The sequence below is a fragment of the Hippoglossus hippoglossus genome, chromosome 4 (genome assembly GCF_009819705.1).
Source record: "Hippoglossus hippoglossus isolate fHipHip1 chromosome 4, fHipHip1.pri, whole genome shotgun sequence".
Classification (NCBI taxonomy): Eukaryota; Metazoa; Chordata; class Actinopteri; order Pleuronectiformes; family Pleuronectidae; genus Hippoglossus; species Hippoglossus hippoglossus.
Window position 1 is genome coordinate 14466880 of NC_047154.1, and position 18906 is coordinate 14485785.

At 43.2% G+C, this 18906-nt stretch overlaps 1 protein-coding gene across 9 annotated transcripts in view; it reads left to right on the forward strand.

Moving 5' to 3' along the window:
- Positions 1–17432, forward strand: part of LOC117760046 (unconventional myosin-IXb) — a 55845-nt gene extending 38413 nt beyond the window's left edge. The window contains exons 9-45 of one of the 9 annotated variants that reach the window (XR_004613604.1): positions 231–360; positions 595–684; positions 1017–1133; positions 1253–1387; positions 1799–1920; positions 2052–2193; positions 2316–2511; positions 3067–3142; positions 3629–3721; positions 5173–5286; positions 6126–6165; positions 6336–6458; positions 6582–6662; positions 6974–7084; positions 7334–7459; positions 7561–7710; positions 7840–8000; positions 8124–9287; positions 9704–9779; positions 9943–10055; positions 10418–10536; positions 11065–11258; positions 11349–11456; positions 11568–11738; positions 11824–11865; positions 11948–12059; positions 12186–12259; positions 12395–12587; positions 12729–12857; positions 13106–13211; positions 13438–13569; positions 13717–13840; positions 14080–14130; positions 14878–14993; positions 15081–15232; positions 15341–15393; positions 15677–15764. Coding sequence is in view for 8 of the 9 variants with exons in the window: in XM_034582746.1 (XP_034438637.1) it covers positions 231–360; positions 595–684; positions 1017–1133; positions 1253–1387; positions 1799–1920; positions 2052–2193; positions 2316–2511; positions 3067–3142; positions 3629–3721; positions 5173–5286; positions 6126–6165; positions 6336–6458; positions 6582–6662; positions 6974–7084; positions 7334–7459; positions 7561–7710; positions 7840–8000; positions 8124–9287; positions 9704–9779; positions 9943–10055; positions 10418–10536; positions 11065–11258; positions 11349–11456; positions 11568–11738; positions 11824–11865; positions 11948–12059; positions 12186–12259; positions 12395–12587; positions 12729–12857; positions 13106–13211; positions 13438–13569; positions 13717–13840; positions 14080–14130; positions 14878–14993; positions 15081–15220; positions 15677–16203 (5698 nt within the window). In the remaining variant the exon portion in view is untranslated. Of the gene's footprint in view, positions 1–230; positions 361–594; positions 685–1016; positions 1134–1252; positions 1388–1798; positions 1921–2051; positions 2194–2315; positions 2512–3066; positions 3143–3628; positions 3722–5172; positions 5287–6125; positions 6166–6335; positions 6459–6581; positions 6663–6973; positions 7085–7333; positions 7460–7560; positions 7711–7839; positions 8001–8123; positions 9288–9703; positions 9780–9942; positions 10056–10417; positions 10537–11064; positions 11259–11348; positions 11457–11567; positions 11739–11823; positions 11866–11947; positions 12060–12185; positions 12260–12394; positions 12588–12728; positions 12858–13105; positions 13212–13437; positions 13570–13716; positions 13841–14079; positions 14131–14877; positions 14994–15080; positions 15233–15340; positions 15394–15676 lie in introns of all 9 variants that reach the window. The other 8 variants (XM_034582752.1, XM_034582753.1, XM_034582746.1 and 5 more) reach the window with 8 other exon arrangements.
- The last annotated feature ends 1474 nt before the right edge of the window (positions 17433–18906 follow it).

Genomic DNA, 18906 nt, shown 5'->3' on the forward strand with positions numbered 1-18906 from the left:
ACTAAAAATATAAATTACAACAAAGATACTTTTTAGCGAGTCAACTTCACAACAGTAGTTTCATCTAACAGACGAATGTAGCAGTTTATTGGAGAGAGTGTGAGAGACAAGGAGTCTATTAATTTTTCACATAAATAGATGATGAGGCCGAAGAGGAGCAATGCAGTCGCTGCATGTGTCATATGACTGATACTTAAGTTTATCTAATTCTTTTGATGACTATGTTGCAGGATCTTTTCTGTCCTCTCTGCCATCTTGTATCTGGGCAACGTGACCTACAGGAGGAAGTCAACCGGCCGAGACGAGGGGTTGGATGTGGGACCACCAGAGGTCCTGTCTACGCTGTCTGATCTGCTAAAGGTAACACATTTGTGTGTCTCTTTGTGAATCCATTTATCGCTTTGCCTGTGAGTTATGTCACTGTCAGTGTTAAGAAAGTATACAAAAGCACGCACATCTAAACACTTGGTGCTGGACAGAAGTGACGGAAACTTCCCACCTACCTGAGATGTCAAGCTAATACGTTTTTGGAAGCCTCAACTGATTCCTGTCTTCTGACTGTTGTTGGCATTAACCTGTGGGTGCCTCTCTCAGGTTAAAGAGGAGCTGCTGGTCGAGGCGCTGACGAAGAGGAAAACAGTGACAGTCAATGACAAGCTGATCCTCCCATACAGCCATTCTGAGGTGAGCACCAGTCTCTGCAACATGTCATAACAATAATAATGTTCACATACACACTGATAACGGCCTGTTTATTCCTTGTGCCTTCCTGCTTCTTCCTCTCTATTGATACCTACTGTAGATGTCTTTGTACAGTCAGTTAGTCATGTTCAACATTTGGACTTTTTGATTTTTAAATCCTCATACACATTTCTCTCTATCTGTCTTTTTTGTGTTTTGATATAGTCTCCTTCCAAAGACACACTGTCAAACTGTACCTGTGCGTCTCTTCTCTTATGCTCAGTTTTGTTCAAGTTTTTCTCACTGTTCATATCCTCCACTCCTTCTCTCATCAGGCCATCACAGCCAGAGACTCCATGGCCAAATCTCTGTACAGCGCCTTGTTCGACTGGATCGTCCTACGCATCAATCACGCACTGCTTAACAAGAAAGACATGGAGGAATCTGTTCCAGTGAGACTCATACGCTCTCACACTGACACACAAAATACATGCAAACAAATATATATATGCACATTGTAAAACCCTATAAATAATATATCTCTATGTTCGGCTGGTGTCTTGTTTTACAGTGCTTGTCCATCGGTGTCCTGGACATTTTTGGCTTTGAGGACTTTGCGACAAACAGCTTTGAGCAGTTCTGCATTAACTATGCAAACGAGCAGCTGCAGTATTACTTCAATCATCACATCTTCAATCTGGAACAGGTGAGATCATTGGTTTATGTCCCTCGTCTTAAAATAATGTAACGTGAAACTGAGGCCAGTAGGTTTACTTCCCTGTAATTCAAACGTACAACTGTTTTCACTTCTGCGTATTCTCCTGCACCATAAATGACTAAAATGATGACTCATCGAGAGTTTCTTGATCTCTGATAGGAGGTTAAGTCACATGGCAGTTATTCGTATCCCTCAGAGTTCAGGATTATGATAAGAATACAAATGAAAGTTGAATTAATTATTATAATTTTTAATAATTTAGTCAAATGTTCAACTGCTCCATCTTTTTGGCACATGCAGTACGAATATTTTGAGAGATTAATTGGTTCAATAACTCAAAGATCATCACGACTTTTCCATTGAGCTGGTCCATGAAATGCCCCGTCCTGTCTCACGCAGGAGGAGTACCAAGCAGAGGGAATCACGTGGCACAACATCGACTACACAGACAACGTGGGTTGTATCCACCTCATCAGCAAGAAGCCCACTGGTCTGCTTTACCTGCTGGATGAGGAGAGCAAGTAAGACACAGCTACAGATGACTCACTCTCTATTCATGTCTAAGGCATTTGTTAATGAATAAAGTTTGTTTAAATTCAGTTGAAGCCTTTCCATTTATCTCTTTTCTTTCTTCTCTGTGTTCGTGCCCCAGCTTTCCCCACGCCACAGATGAGACTTTATTGGCTAAATTCAAGCAGCAGCACCAGGGCAACAAATACTTTGTCGCCACAGCCGTCATGGAGCCCGCCTTCGTCATTCGCCACTTTGCTGGAAAAGTCAAATATCAGATAAAGGTAAGCAGGGAGATGGATAAGCCACAGGTGACACGACAATAGTTGATTCCTTTAAATTCAAAGGATTTGGTTGTGAATTTGTGTGTTGATGGTGTAATTTGCTCTATCTTTGACGTCACCAGGATTTCCGGGAGAAGAACACAGACCACATGCGTCCTGACATTGTGGCGTTGTTGCGGAGCAGTGATCGTGCCTACGTTCGGCAGCTCATCGGCATGGACCCGGTTGCCATGTTTCGCTGGGGCATCCTGCGCGCCACCATCAGAGGCCTCGCTGGTTTCAATGAGGCTGGCCGTTCCTGGGCTGCCAAAACATCCGGTACGTTATCAGTGTACCACTGTCACCCGGTCATGGGTCAAATTCAATTATAGTATTTTTGCCTCTTGTTATTGGCAGCATACACATTCCATCTGAGAATAACTTAAAACTTCAATCATTGAAGAATTAATTTCTCTATGCAACATAGATTTAGTTTATCAGTTTTACTTTCTAGTATTCAAAAAGTTTCATATCATAGCTGTGTCCTCAGACCACTACTGCATTTTATAACAAACCTCCTGACTGCTGCAGTTTCTCTGCTGTCTGCTGTGGTCAGCACCCAGAGGAATATGTTCAGAGTTCAGAAACGTGAGGCTTTAGGAGATTTTGACATTTTCGCTGCAATTCTCAATCCTCCAGACTATTTTTGTGCTCTCAGACACAGCCCATTGACGTAGGAGCCTTTTTATGTGGATTAGCCAGATTAAATTAAGAGAAAAAAAGAAAACAACAAAAACTGCTGCAGTCATGTGCCTCTGATCAACCTTTATGGTGCCAGAGAGCCTGCTTATGATAAATACACTGTTTCACTTGTTATTCTGTGTTATGTTTCAGGTGTTGTCCGTCCAGTCTCCAGAACTCCTTTAGGAGAGCTTCAGCGTTCCAATGCCCCAATAGAAAGACTGTACAAGTAAGTAATGTACATAACTGAATATGAAACGTGTCTCACTTGATCTTCTTGGTTTTGGTTTTCTAACTATCAGGTCTGTTTCCTTTGGAGGAGTCGGTCATCTATAGATCTTTGGGAGGTGGAGCAGACTGTCCTGTTCATTTTGTGTTCAATGTCTTTGTTACCCCTCACTGTCATGAAACACACACTGATTACATTCCCAGTTTGATGGTCCTTGTTGATGGTGAAGGAAATGTTTAAAATGGTTGGTGAACTGTGGACCTCCTCATGTCTTTGGTGCTGGATGAGATGATGAAGAATAACGTCCGAGGTCTTCTGCAGCTGTTTATCTGAATTATTAAATCTCATTTGGGCTGAATCCACAAAAACGCAGTTTTTAGCATCACCCTGAAAGACAAATCTTCTCTCACCTCATTTAAGTCACCAACGTCCTCTCCACCCTTTGGTGACCCCAGTGTGTGCGGTTCTCTCCTCTCCCCTCCACAGACGAGCTTCTATGCTCGATTTCTACTTTGATCCCTCAGAGGAGCGCACTCTAGAGGCCTTTGAAGACATCTTTGCTAGCTATGAGAGTAAGAAGTAAGTGAATTTGGTGGACAAGGGAAAAGGATTGAAGACATGAGGCTTGGCAGGAAGGAAATGTGCTCTGTTTTGGGTAAAAGATACAGGTTTCCTTCATTCTCTGAGTTTTCTCCCATTTAAAAAAAGAAAAAAAAAAAAAAATCTGAATCTTAATTTATAGCTGTTTAATATATATATGGATCTGTTTCCTTATTGGAAATTCAGTACAGCAGTATAACAGAGTACAGCAAAGATTTTACCTTGAATTCTCTCTCTACCTTCACTGTAATCTCCGTCTTTTCTCTAGCTCGCTCTCTCCTTCCTCACGCTTGTTATTCCGGCTATAGTGCACAGGAAGGTGTTTGTACTGGCCTTCTCTGATTAGCCACCCAGATTACTTACATCATCTACAGACCGCTGGAAACACACGTGTATTCATAGGCGTACAGGGAACCCAAGCCAAATAGACAAAGTAAATTAGAAGAGCCTTCTCAGGAGGGAGAAAACCCATGGGGAATATTTTTGGATCAGTGGGTCCTCTGAACCTCGACTTTTCTACCTCCTGCTTCCAGATCTGAAACTGCTGGGTTATGATTTTGAGGACTGATACCTCAAGTGATTGTTTAACCTTTAAGCACATAATTGAATCATCCAGTCTGTTCCAGATCTGCAATAACTGAGCAGTAGAAGTCAGATTCACTGTGACTCACGTACTGTATATGTTGCCCATTTCCTTCGCTGCCTCGCCTCCTCTGTCTTTATGGTTATTCATGGTAAGTATGGAAAAGCATTGCATGGACAAGCTCTGGGACATGGAAAAAGTCCCCCATATTAACCTCATCAGACTCAGTGACCAGTGTAACACCAGCTCTATTAAAGGACCATGAATTAAAAAAAAAAACAACCTCACCAGTAACAACTTACAGTCACACAACCAGTAACAGCCCCAGCATGGAAACAGTTGGCCGACCACACTGAACGTCATCTAAGCTCTGCATGTTAACTACCACAGTGGCAGGGATATGGGCGTGAATACGACCCAACATGCCCCAGTGACTCTTTGTGTGCGAGTGTGTGTGTGTGTGTGTGTGTGTGTGTTTTTAAAAGGGATATGGCAGCATGGTTGGGTGGTCTTGTGGTTTCCACGTACACAAACAGTGTGTTATTATGCTTTGTGGGTTATTCTTCACGGATGAAGAAAGAGTGAAAGCTAAAGTTTCTCTTGATATCAGACCCCCAACTATCCTGCTACGTGAGTTCCTCTTTTGGGTTTTTGCAGTGGTGTGTTTTCTTCTAAGGTGTGCTAACAGTGATGTTCTATCACTCCCCCGCTTCATGGGTGTTTTTCTCCCTTTCCTTCCTCCTTTTGTCGGCTTTTCAAATCTTTCTCCTAATTTCCCCCTCCCTCCTCCCTCCTCCCCTCTCCCTTCCCTCTCCACACTTGGTGTGTGTGGTTGCGGTGTGATCAGAGACATGCATGCGGAGATCATCAGCTCCATTAAGAACTTGCAGCTGGACGGCGAGGACCCGCGCAAGCTGCTGCAGTCCTGGGGTCGTCTCCGCTTCCCGCGACACGTCCTCCAGTGAGTCTGCAGACAGACGCGGCATCAGCTCTTCTCCAGATCAGTCCAGTCTAGTCGGGCTCAGGCTCAGGCAGAACATGCCCCTGTTAGATTTATTATTACAAACACAACATCGACTATCTTTGATGTATTTTATTGTATTTTCAGGTTTTGTTTAATTAGTTTAACTCAACCTGCCATGCATAGTTGTAGCTGTCATGTTTACAACCACTTCTCTGAATGGAACACTAACGTCTCATGTGATCGTCACACCAAACACTCTCCTGCTCCAGTAGCAAACATTACATGAGTGGCTCCGTTTGTAGATAGTGTCTAGTGTTCTTGAAGGCTGTAGCCGAAACGCCTTGAATACATCACTTTGTTAACTGCTGCATGAACATCATCAGACGTCTGCAGGCATGTGAGGTCTTTTGGAGCATCTTGTGAAAATATGTGCCAGCGGCCTTCGCAGCATGTTAGAGTTTACAAGTTCCTGCAGTCTGACACTTAGCAACATGAACATAAATTCCTGGCTCTGTATGTGTTAGTGAAAGCAAGAGTGCATGGCTGTCTGTATGGTGATTATGATGTTTGTTTAGATTTTGTCATCCCATCATCCTCTCCTCCATCATCATGTTCCATCACTCGTTTGTGCCTTGCCTCTGCCCGTCATTCATCCTTCTTCCAGGTTCCAGCCTCGATTTATCACTGACTGACAGCGCATGATGAAGTCGCCCGTCCCTACTAACCCACTTTCTCACACTAAACCAGCTTCTCTTTTCCATCCCCCTGCCTCAGCTTTGAACACTTCACTCCATCTAACTCACACTGTGATTTTTTTTTTGTCATCTTTTCTACAGGAAGAACAAGAGCACCAAACAGAAGCAGGTCATCCCCAAGGTAAACCTGAGTTTAGTAAGATCAGAGATTAGGGACAAATAAAAAGAAAATGCTGCTCTAGTCATATAAAGCATTCTGGTGAATTTCATTAGTTTGCCCTCATTTTGATAGAATCATAATAACTGAATGCATGTAGAAAATCAATTCACTCTTGAATTCATGCTGTGCAGAGTTTGCTGGATTCTCGGTCTCTGAAGTTCATTGTGAGTCTGACGCTGCACGATCGCACAACCAAGTCTCTGCTGCACCTGCACAAGAAGAAGAAGCCCCCGAGCATCAGTGCCCAGTTCCAGGTATAACACGTCAACCAATCAGTATCGTCATTATTTGTTTTATAAATATTCTCATTGTACACAAACACTCCCTCCAAACAGTCGCCCTGATGATTCATGAAAACTCTTTTCTGTTTCCTTTAGACTTCTCTGACCAAACTCCTGGAGACTCTGAACAAAGCCGAACCTTTCTTCATTCGCTGCATCCGCTCCAATGCGGAGAAGGTGAGACTCTGTCTTATCATTTGATCTTAAATATCCTCTGTTCAAATCCTGAAATTTTCTTTATCAGTTTATGGTGCATTGCAAGATGAAATGTTAAGTCTACATTTATATATTATCTAACCCTTTATACACAAGTCTGTTGCAAAATGAAAGAAAAAGGTAAAATAAAAACCTTAAGTATGAAAATAACACAGGACTTGAGCACAATTCACAGGTATGGTGAAAATGAGCATTGTTTAATTTTTTTATCTGGGTATCTAAATGGTAAGAGCATAACCAAATGTGCTTTGTGTGTCCTTACATATGAGCAGAAGGAGATGTATCTGGACGAGGCCTTGGTGGTTCAGCAGCTGCGATACACAGGAATGCTGGAAACCGTTCGTATCAGGAGGTCAGGCTACGGAGCCAAGTACACATTCCAGGTACTGCAAAGTTACTCCTCTCTTAGGAAAATTTCACTTGATAATCACAATCTATTTATAATGTCACACCAAGCACAGAAGATATAGTGTTTTGATGGTGTGTAGTGGAAACTACAGCCTGGTACAGTACCACAAACACACAATAAGTCACTGTCAAAATAAAAGTTAGGCACTTTTTTACTGCTTTTGCATATTTTTTATTTTTTTATCTGGAGATAAACATCTCTATTTTTTTTCTTGTCCCTGCAGGAGTTCATTGAGCATTTCAGAGTTTTGCTGCCAAAGAAGGCGACTCCCTGTAAAGAGGATATCTCAGTGCTGCTTGGCAAGAAGATGGGCCTGGACCCCACCACGTATCAGATAGGCAAAACCAAGGTACGCCACTAAACCCTATCACTAACCCCATGGCTGCATTAGTTTCTCTACCATTCTGTATGTCCTTCATCTAAATGTTTGTTGCGTTTGTCTCTGTGCAGGTGTTCTTGAAAGAGCTGGAGCGACAGCAGCTGCAGGACACGCTACACAAGGATGTGATGCGTAAGATCCTCTTCCTTCAGCGCTGGTTCAGAGCTCGTCTGCAGAGGAAAGAGTTTTTGGACATGAGACAGGCAGCCATCTTGATCCAGGTAAACACAGATGCAACATTTATTATTGAGCTGTAATGACAGTATATTAATTCAGATCTGGGTTTTTCCTTTCTTAACATTTGTAGAGAATAAAAGTACATTCCTTGTATTCCATCTCTTCTCTCTTAGCGTTCATGGCGCAGGTACTGTAAAGAGGAGCAAAGGCGACGTGCAGCCACTTCCATCCAGGCTTTGTGGAGAGGACACAGACAGAGATTAGAATACGGCCGCCAAAGACAGGGCGCCACCAAGATACAAGCCCTGGTCAGAGGCCATTCAGCCCGCAGGAGGTAAGAACACACACAAACACTCAGTGACAATGTCGGTGTCTATATAGAAATATATAAAGTTTCATCCTGAACAACTTTGCCAGATCCCTGATAGACATGTTAACATGTTTTGTGTTCTTACAGGTGTCACTCCATTCGTCAGGAGAAACAGAAAAAGGAGGATGAGGAAAAAGAAGCTCAGAGGAGGGCAGAAGAAGAGGAAAGAAGGAGGAGGGAAGAGGAGGAAGAGGCGAGGAGAAAAGCGGAGGAGGAGGAGGAGGCAAGGAGGAGAATGGTAGAAGAAGAAGCAAGGAGAAAAGAGGAAGAGGAGGAAGCGAGAAGAGCAGAGGAAGAAGAGACAGCTAAGAAAGCCCAGGAAGCACAGAAAAAGAGCGAAGAGGAGAAACAAATGGGGCGAGAGCCTCAAACAAGAGAGGATCCTGATATAGAGCTGGTCACGGAGGAGATGCTGGATGACAACCTCTCTCTCCAGGAGGAGGGTAAATCAAACTCACATACAGACGAGGAGGAACTGGACAAGGATGAGGAGCTGGAGGATGAGGATGGGGAATCAAGTTTGGAGTCCAACGGTACCCTGGCTGAGGCTGGACCCCAGCTGGATGAGAAAGAGGAGGATGAGGAGAACCAAACCCAAGGACAGCTAGACTCAGAACCTGTTCTGCCCTCTGATGGGGTCACTCCCAACGCACTTATATCTCCAAGTCAGGTGTTAGATAAACAGTCTCACAGCACTACCTCCACATCTTCCAACGTTGAACAAGACAGAATACGAGCTCCACCTCTTCACAAGGGCCAGTCGTCCCGGAGCCAGGAGAAGAGAGAGCAGAGGAGACGACGAGGGCTGGAACACAACCAGAGAGAGACCGATCGAGCCGCCTCCTCCTCCCTCTCCTCACCCACCGACAAGGACAAAACATCCCCGCCGAAGAGCAAAAGCCAGGACACCTCCAAGCTAAAAGAACGTTCAGATAGCAAGGAGCTGGACCCGTACACATTTGTGGCCTGGAAGGTGAAAGAAGAGAAAGGAGGGAAGAAGGAGGCAAAATCTTCTTCTCCTCCTGCTTCTGGTCCTGTTCGTCCGTCTTCCCTTTCCCTGCGGCCCGCTGACACTGTTTCTGAGAGAAACGGCCTTGGGGACAATGGGGGGGCGGTGAACCTGCAACGTCGTCCTGGGGCGATCAAGGAGAAGCCAGAGAAGTGGAAGGGGAGGAGGAGTGAGGGAGAATACCCTGAGAGCACCAGCACTCTTCCACTTCACAACCGGGAGGAGAGGAGGAGAAAACCCCTGTACGTCTTCTGTCATTGTCATATTCTCCGATCTACTTTTATGTTGGAAGCCTGGTGATATTCTAAATTTATCTTTTTTTTAATATAAATCCCAGCGCAATTAATTGATCCTGATAATAACTATGGTCTGTTTAGCCAAAGATTTATAAACCTCCTCTACCTCTATTGTTGTCAATAAAGTATTAAAACACAGAACACTGTGTGATTTTAAATTTACTATAGTAAAAATAAAGAATATCACCAGCCTTATCCTTTAAACTGCAAGAACTCCAGTTCTGCTGTTAACACACTCAGATAATATCAAAATATCATTGATAAGAGATGGAAAGTAAAATATTTGCTTATGTAAGAAACCTCTCAGTTGTAGATATCTTTCCATATTTGTGTCTCATCTATATTTCTTTGTCCGTCTGCAGCAGTGAAACTTTCTCGTCATCAGTTGACAGTTTGTCTCCAGGCTCTGAAGGAGCTGGTGCTATATCAGCCAGAGAGGTATTTGATTTGTTCATCTATTTTAATGCGAATGTCTTGGTTTCATAAGTTCAGATATGCACTTTTGACCATTAGAAATTGTTAAACTCTATACTAACATTACACATACTTCCTCCTTTATTAAACCAGTCTTAATTTCATACTTTTGTTTTCTGTCCTGCAGTTGATTTCCCCCTTAGACAGTGATGGATCAAGAGGAACCTCTATCAGAAGGAAGCAACAAGATGCATCTGGTTACCAAGACTCGGCCCACTCCATCCCGTCCACACCAGACAGGTAACACGCTGCAATACGCTGAACCGGCTTACACTGTAGACACAGGCTTGAAGTGGAATAAGCTGGAATTCTGCCTGATGCATTTGTTTGAAGAGGTGAGATGAGTGGAGCACAGTTCACTGCGTCTGCGAGGCAGCTGTGTTTATAGTATCTGTGAAGATAAGTTGTTAGGAAAACACTTTGAATGATTATCACTTTGCTCTTATATCCATGTGTGTTTGAATCACATCCATGGGAAAAACGTACGTGTAACCAAACTGTCCTGAGCTCCTTGGGTTGATTTCACAACAGAAATTCCTGATGACTAAATTTGCTGCCTTATGAATATTCTTTCGAGCTTCTCGTGTGTCTGTGCTCTGCAGGTCAGGTGGTTTCTTCAGCAAGATTTTGAAAAAACGACCCCACAAAGAAGCCCAGACTCCAGACAACGGAGAGCTGACACTCGCTCAGATTCTCAGTGAAAAGCCAACAGGAGTGGAAGGTAAATAAAACACGTGTGGTCATAGGATTACTTTATCAAGGTGTATAATAACGTAAGGATTTGCAGGAGGAGGGAACATTTTATATATTCATTTAATTTAGTTTTTCTGGGTAACACTTGCCCAAAGCTGATAGGAAAGTATTTCTGCTGTATACTTAATATCAAACTGTATAAATTTCATCATCAAGAATTAAGATATTGTGGTAATTCTGAGATCAATGTTAAGCACAAGAACTGCTTGCATGCTGCAGCTCACCTCGTGATCACTGAAGGAAAACACGGGTGTATTATCATTTATTATTCCCGGATCTTAACTTATCCTGACGTTTGCTATCTGAGAAAACACTGACCCGTGCAGGGTAATGCTCACTAATAAAAAGATAACTTTACTTTGGGTTTGGTTTCATCAGTCGTACTTTCGCATAGTTGTACATTCTGCATTAGAAGTCTGAGAGAAGTGAGGTGGAGAAGTGGTCCACTTACGATTCTAAAGGCCTTTTTTTCATGTCGTCGAATTCTCCTTTTCAGCCCCATCATCTGGACATTCATCTCGGTCTGTATCTCAGTCACATGGCGACCGTTCCAGTAAAAGCATTGGCCGCAACCCCTCCATAAAGATCAGTCGCGCCACGCGGGTCTCTGAGCAGTGGAACGCCTCCCTGGACCGGGAGATCACCAACGCAAACGAGCTGCGGCACCTCGATGAGTTTCTGGGCAATCAGGTAAATGAAATACAAGAGTTTTACCTGTTGTAGGAAATACTTTTAACTTATTTTCCCACAAATAAATGTTTTGTTTGTGTTTCTCTTTAGGTCAACGATTTCCGCTCCCGCGGGAAGTCGCTGTCGGCCACGGAGGCCATCTTTGTAGCAGCCACCATGCAGTTCAGAGAGAATATCAAAGCCATGTATTCCCTCACAGTAAGTCGGTCTGCAGGCACACAACACACACATAATACAAACTGATCCACGCTCTTCATCAATAGTCTCTCCTCTTCCTCATTTTCTCTCCTGTCCCATAAACTTCACCAGAAACCCACCATCGGCTACAAAGGTCTGATGACGGGCTACCAGAACAAAGTGGTCCTCCTCGCGGGCGACAAGCAGAAAGGAGAAGTCCAGCTCGTGGTCAACTTGTTCCAGTCGGTGCTGGACGGATTCATCAGGGGAGAGATGAAGAAAGAGGAGGCCGAACCTGCAAAGGTGAAACACTGAGATTTATTATCTGACACAATAATTTGTCCAAACGTGAAAATGCATCATATTCACACCTCTGTTTGTTCTTCAGCCTGCTAAAGCTCGAAAGAAGAGGAGGAAAAAAGATAAAAGTGTAAGTGTGCAGACTTTGGAATTCAGTTGTTTAAATTCAACATAGATTAAGATTTCTAATTGAGTGTCTGTCTGTGTTGTAGATGGAGAGTCCCCTGGATCATGTTTTCGTCAACTATCAGGTCAACATTATGCAGTCGTGTGACCAGTGTAGTTCTTATATCTGGGGCATGGAGAAGGCCTACATGTGCAGCTGTGAGTTCACAATGAAACAAAACTCTTTCCTTTTCCTCATTAGTGTTGAAATTACAAAATGTTGCACCAATGCGTGATTTAAGTCCCTTTATTCATTTCTGTCCCTTACTAAATCTTGTCTTACAGATTGCAAAATGGTGTGCCACAAGAAGTGCATCTTCAAAATAGTCACTGACTGCTCCACCTTCTGTGCCAAAAAGGTAAGTTTTTATTCTAGAAAACACAGATTGACAACAGCCTCTGTTCCAAAAGACTCAGCTGTATTTTTGTATTCTTAAGATGATTGTATCAAACCCTTTCGACTTACTGACTGTTCAAACCTGTCTGATTCACAGCTTGACGAAGACTCCAGTGGTCTGCACTTCGGCGTGCGCGTGTGTCGCCTCGTCAGCGAAAAAAACCCAGTTCCCATGGTGCTGGAGACGATGCTGGAGCATGTGGAGATGAACGGCCTCTACACTGAGGGCATCTACCGTAAATCTGGTTCTGCCAACAGGATGAAAGAGCTGCACCAGCGGCTGGAGACTGGTTAGAAACCTTACATACAGTGTTTACAGTTCACTAATGATTAACTGACATGTTGATTAACAATGATTAACGGACATAACATGCAGGTACAAACTCTATCGTGGGTCTTATTTATTGATGTGATGTTGTTTGTGTGTTTAGACCCCCACCTGGTCTGCCTTGAAGACTACCCCATCCACACAGTGACGGGCCTGGTCAAACAGTGGCTGAGGGAGCTGCCAGACCCACTCATGACCTTCACACATTACAATGACTTTCTACATGCAGTGGGTGAGGAGGCTATTCCCCACCAGGGGGCAGCATTTTACACAAGACAGTAGTCGCTCCTTTATCTGCTGCTGGGCTGTAGTTAAAATGATTTATGACCGTTTCTTATTTTTAATGGTTAGTAATTAGATGAGGCTGAAAAAAAGGTGAAAAGGGTTAATATCACACATGAGGGATAAGGAAATAAACACATTAAAAAAATAATAATAATTATTGAATGTGATTAATTATGCATTTTCTCCTTCCTGTAGAACTGCCAGAGAAGCAGGAGCAGCTTCAAGCCATCTACAACCTGCTGGAGGAGCTGCCCACTGCAAACTTTAACACGCTGGAGAGACTCGTCTTCCACCTCGTCAGGTTGGGATTCTCTCATTGTGGCCTTTTGTATATTTTGATATGACTCCTACATATTTTCATTATCAAAACCGATGGAATCAAAACATCGTACTCACTAGATTATTTTTCTTAGGTGGTGGATATATTATGTATTGCTATGTACTATTTAATTTACCTCTGTAGTGAAGTCAGAATATGGATCATATGTACATAAATAAATTCTAATATCTGATGACTTCTCTTGTAGGGTTTGTAAAGAGGAGCCTCACAACCGCATGTCTCCAAACTCGTTGGCCATAGTCTTTGCCCCGTGTATCCTGCGCTGTCCGGACAGCGCTGACCCGCTTCTTAGCATGAAGGACGTCGCCAAAACCACCACGTAAGACTGCCATGACAGCAGAAATTGCTAAATCTGCTCTTATTTTTTAATCTGGTAATACTTTTCTTTGCTTGTACCTGTTCTCATTAACTGTACACGCCTGTTGATTGGCATGCAAACTCCTCATGTACTCTCCTCCCTGTGCAGGTGTTTAGAGATGCTCATCAATGAGCAGATCAGACTCTACAACGAGAAGATGGAGGAGATCGAGCAGCTGGAGTACGCTGAGGCTCTGGCTGTTAACCAGCTCAAACTCAAAAGACAGAACACGGTGAGGAACAGAATCCTGCCTCGCTCCGGATCACCTCTGTTCAGTTTTCTCTCCCAAAAAAAACCCCATTGCTTTACCTCAAACCTGGATGAAGAAGAAGGAATATAAAACATTTAAAAAGTCACTTGTGAATTATTGTAAAATCCACTATTCTAAGATGATACAACAACCCCAGTGTCAGAAGCTGTTGTTCTTCAGTTACATGGGTAACATGGCCGATGTTCCTTGTCTCTCTTTAGCACTACTGGCATTTACCTCTCAGGTTCTCAGCTCCTTACAAAGGAGTGGTGGTATGTATCACTGAGTTCTCCTGGTTCAGTAGATTTACTAGTCGTAGTGTGTTGTAGTGTGCCATGTAGAAGCACCTGTGCATGGCATGTCAGATGTGGGTGGCGTTTGATGCTCTGGCTCTTTTTTTTTTTTTTCTTTCCTTAATCCTTTTTACTCTTCCTTACTAACTGGTAGCAGTTTGCATGTTGCATTAGTCCGGTTTAGATCTCCTGCTTGTGATGTGAAGGATATGCATCGTTCTTGTTCTGTCTGTGAGGGGAGAGAGATGGCTCTGGGTTGGTGTTATAATTACTCTCTATGGAAGAGAGTGACCTAACTTGATATTTGTCTCGTGTTATGTTCATATCTTATAAAAAATGTTTACTGAAAGAAAACCTCAAACCTCTAACCAATCGGTAGCTGGCTGTTGAGTGGGTAGACCTGTGTGGGTTGTGGTGATGTGTCCCTCAAACCCCTCACATCAACACTGAAAGGGTGGATGTGTTTATTAGCTTATTTTTTTATCACTGCATTTGTTTTGCTCCCTTTTATATTATTGTTTTTCACAGAAGTGCTACAAGAATTATGCATGAAAACTAGAGGCACCATCCACCCTGCTCTTGCATTTCTCACTAACAAATCTTGGAATTGGTTTCAGATTTGGATCGAAACCATTTGTTATAATTCTTATATTCAGTGCATAAATGATAATACGTAGAGGACATGTTGAGTTGAGGTTTGAGTGTGTGATGTTCTGTCTTCTGCAGGTGCATGAGAAGGTCAGTTCTGATCTCAGCGTGGTTCCTGAGAACGAGCCTCTTGACTCAGACACTGAGGCTGAACAGAACCTGGTGGAACGAATCAAGTCCATCAAACAGGAGAAGTAAAGAAATCCTCTTAATCACTACCTCTGTGTTCAGTGGGGTGCAGCATCTCACTTCTCTGATGTCCTCCTTCTGTTCCTGTGCAGAGATGATCTGGCCTGTCGACTGCCGGAGATGGAGCAGCCCGGTTCAGACCAGGAGAACCTGGACTCCGAGGCCTCGCTGAGCTCCGAGAGTCTTTTGGACGAGCAGCAGCGCTCCTCCGCCCACAGCTCCGAGCCTGAAGGTCAGTAGTAAGGTACAGTGTGGACTCTTTCCTTCTACCTGTTTCTCTCACTCACCTGCGGGTTTCTGACCAGACCATGGGGGCCACTGGGTTGGGCCCTTCCTGTGTTTTATGGTGCAGGTCTGGACCAGTGATGGTGATTGGGCGTTGACGTCTGCTCTGTAACAAAGCAGGTTGGATGAACAGCAACCGTGTTTGTGTGTTTGTTTGTGTGCATGTTAAGAGTATGTATGCATGTAAATGCATGTGTGGCATGCTCAAGGGTGCATGCTCAAACTCTCTCCAAATTCATTAATTGAACATCTAGCTCAACTCAAATCAAATGTTTGACCATAATTTTTGGTAGATAACATGGTTGCATGATCTTCCCTTTGTCCTCAGCCTCTCGTGTTGCCTATGTAAATCTTTGATGAAAACATTTCTCCTACTCTCCTCTCTTTCTTCCCTCTCTTCCAGGACAAGGTGGCCTCCAGCTGAGGAGACACAAGCCAAACTGTCCACCTAAACCTGACCTGGCCCAGCGACCTAAAGTCCTTGGCGGACGCCACTCTCTACCAAACCTCACCCCTGCTAACTCCACCTCCTCTATATCCAGCTGCGCTTCTTCAACCTCCGACACATCCAACAGGCACCCGCTGCAACGCCGCAACCCCGTCATCCCAGCCACGGTAAAACTCCCACCAGGCATCCACGCCCACTCTGCGGCCTCAAGTCCAAATTGCACTCCTCCTGGGAATCGAGCATTCAAACACAGAAGGAGGGAGCAGCCGGGCCGCCGCAAAGACAGCACTCAGTCCCTGTACATCGACAACACACAGTGTGACTTGTTGTTACACTTCTCCTCCTGCCCTCCCTCCACTTCCTCCTCCACCGTCTCCTTGGTGAAACCTTCTCCTCCGCACCAGCACCACAAGACACAAGCCCCGAAGGGCCAGAGGCGATTTTCTGACCCCGATGAACCGTACACGGAGGAGGATGTGTGACTAAAGATGGAGAAGTGAGGAGGATTAGTGTAACAACCTCAGAGTAGAAGAAAGGTAATAAATAGAAATGTCGTGCCACAGATGATAATGATGGGATTGTAAAAATCACACAGAGGAAGAGAAACATTGAACACGATGAAACTCATTTTCATTCGCCACAGTGGCTGTACAAAGATGAGCAGGAGTGAGACTATGTTCCAGTTTCTGTTGTCAGAGGGAAACTAATCAAGGAACTGTTCATGTGTTTAAAGTCTTTTTGTCCTTTATGACAGTAAAAAAATAACTGGACAAGATGTTGCCAAGCACCTTTTCTATCTTTTTTCATATTTTACGGTTACTCTCAGTGAATTCAGCTCCAACACAGGCTGGGTTTTATTTGTAGCCTCTTCTTTCTACTTTTTTTGTTGTTTTTCTTCAAACACATTTGTGCTATTTCGAGGAAATAATAGCGGTTCCAGTCGCACTTTTCATTTCTTAGTTCTCCTATTGAGCAATGCATGCTCGCTGAAATGTTAGCTAGTGCCTTGATAATGTACAGTAATTTGAACAAGAAACTCATTGCTCATGTCATTGTTATGGAAAAGTACTCATAGACGGAGGGCGGGGGGGGGGGGGGGGGTTACCTGGGATAAAGAGAGGGTTCCTTTGTCTCACAGTTTTGTGTTTATTGTACTGAACCAATGCAAGACAGACATGTTCGAAACAAGGACCTCAACATGCACAGTGTGACTGTTGTTCCAAACACAACAGTGATGTCCGCCTCCACCTTTGTACCTGCCGCACAGCACAACACCGATACAAGTGTCAAGAAGTCATCACCTTCACATAGCAAAGGGAAAACGGGAGCAGCACACGCCACTTTTCTCCCCCTTGTTTTTTTTTTGAGACGACAAAAAACCACAAACGCAACATTGGCCATTATGCAACAGCCGTGCCACAATGTCTTAAAAGCTCCAAGAACTCCTTGAAACTCCCCCGACCCTTTTCTATAATGAACTTCTTGGCTTCCCCTCAGCTGTGGACAGTCCCGTGATGAGCAGGTTCTGCTGAAGAACATTTCAACTCTGTCTGAAATGTAATACTAATGTTCCTCTCTGACTGCTGTCGAATGATGTCTGCTAGTTTGTCTGGATCCTGAGGAAGATGTGTAATGTGTAACAGAGTGCATGGTTGGGACTGAATGTTATTAGTATTAACGTGACAATACAGAACCTGATGCTTGTAACGTCTGCTGCTGCTGTGTGATTCCATCGGGGACAGTCGCCCAAGTTTCTCAAGTGTTGATTTCGGATACATAACATGTTTTTAAATGTCGAAGATAAAGAAAAGTAAAGAATTTTCAGGTTATGGACATTTTAATGCAAAATATGAAACATGAGAGGTCATTGAGAAAACTCCATTAATTGGTCTTCTCCAGGAAGCACTGAAACTATTTACACCAATATTGTTGACTAATAATAAGAGGTGAGTAAGTAGATGAACACAAATATATTCAAAAATAATTTCACCATATATTTTGGGCATTTACCTTCAGGCAGGTAAATCTCTTCATTGTTAATTTTGGAAAAATGTAACACTTTACACACACACACACACACACACACAGATAATTGTCTGTATATAGTAACTAAAGACTATATAAAGATGGCCGACATGACTTTGCCCCAAAAGTGAAGGCGTAGCACCTCAATCATCACCTGGTGGCTATCATTAGTATAGGCATAAATCCTGCCTTCTCCATGTTAGTGGGTGGGACACCGACCAAACTAAAAAGTGAATGTACATGTCAAATTTATTTTTCTCATCGATGGATTCTGTCATTTAGCTAGTTCTTATCACACCGGTTTACTATTCAAGTGTTTATTTTTCCAATAAGTTTGGTTTTAATTAGTTATTAGATGACTGTCATGTTTGACAGTTGATACTGACTTCCGATTGGTTGAGTGTGTCTATCCACGGGACCGTGATCCCATCCCCTGATCGCGACTTTGCAGACTCCGGCTTCAAATGCTCAAGATGGTAGCGTTCATTTCTGGGATATTTTGGCTTCATTTCTGGACAGTGGGAGGAACTGGAGACTTGCCACCCGCCTTTAGATACAGTCTGATAGGAACACAGACTGTTGTTTCTTTAGTTGAGAATAACTTTAACAGGAATTCAGAATCAAAAGAAATTGCGAAAACACATTATATAGTTGCTGAAGCCTGTGCCTTGCTGCCTATATATATATATAGTTTTCTTTCTTAATTACAAAAACAAAACGTTTTTCACCCACATTCATTCATCAGGTCCAGAGGAATCACAGGTAATAATGATAACTTTATTTATAGAGCACTTTTGAAAATCTGAGTTACAAAGTGCTTTACACAGGCAACAGAATAAAACAGACTGGTCATAAAATCATGAGCAATGCAAACATTAAGGAATCACAAATATTAAAAGACAATATTAATTTAATAGAACTCTTAAAGACATACAATTATTTAAATGACCACAGCGATAAAGTCTTTGCTAATGTGTCTAAATTCATCATCCAATAAAAAGCTTATTGTGTTAGTCCCTTCACAGCTCGTGTAGAACCGGTCAGGTTTATATGAACTGATCTGTGGTTGGGTTTTGATGACAGAATGAGTTTGACGCCTGTTTCCAGTGAAGCTGCAGGATCGACTGTCGATAAACCCGAGGTCGTCTCGGAGGAAAAGT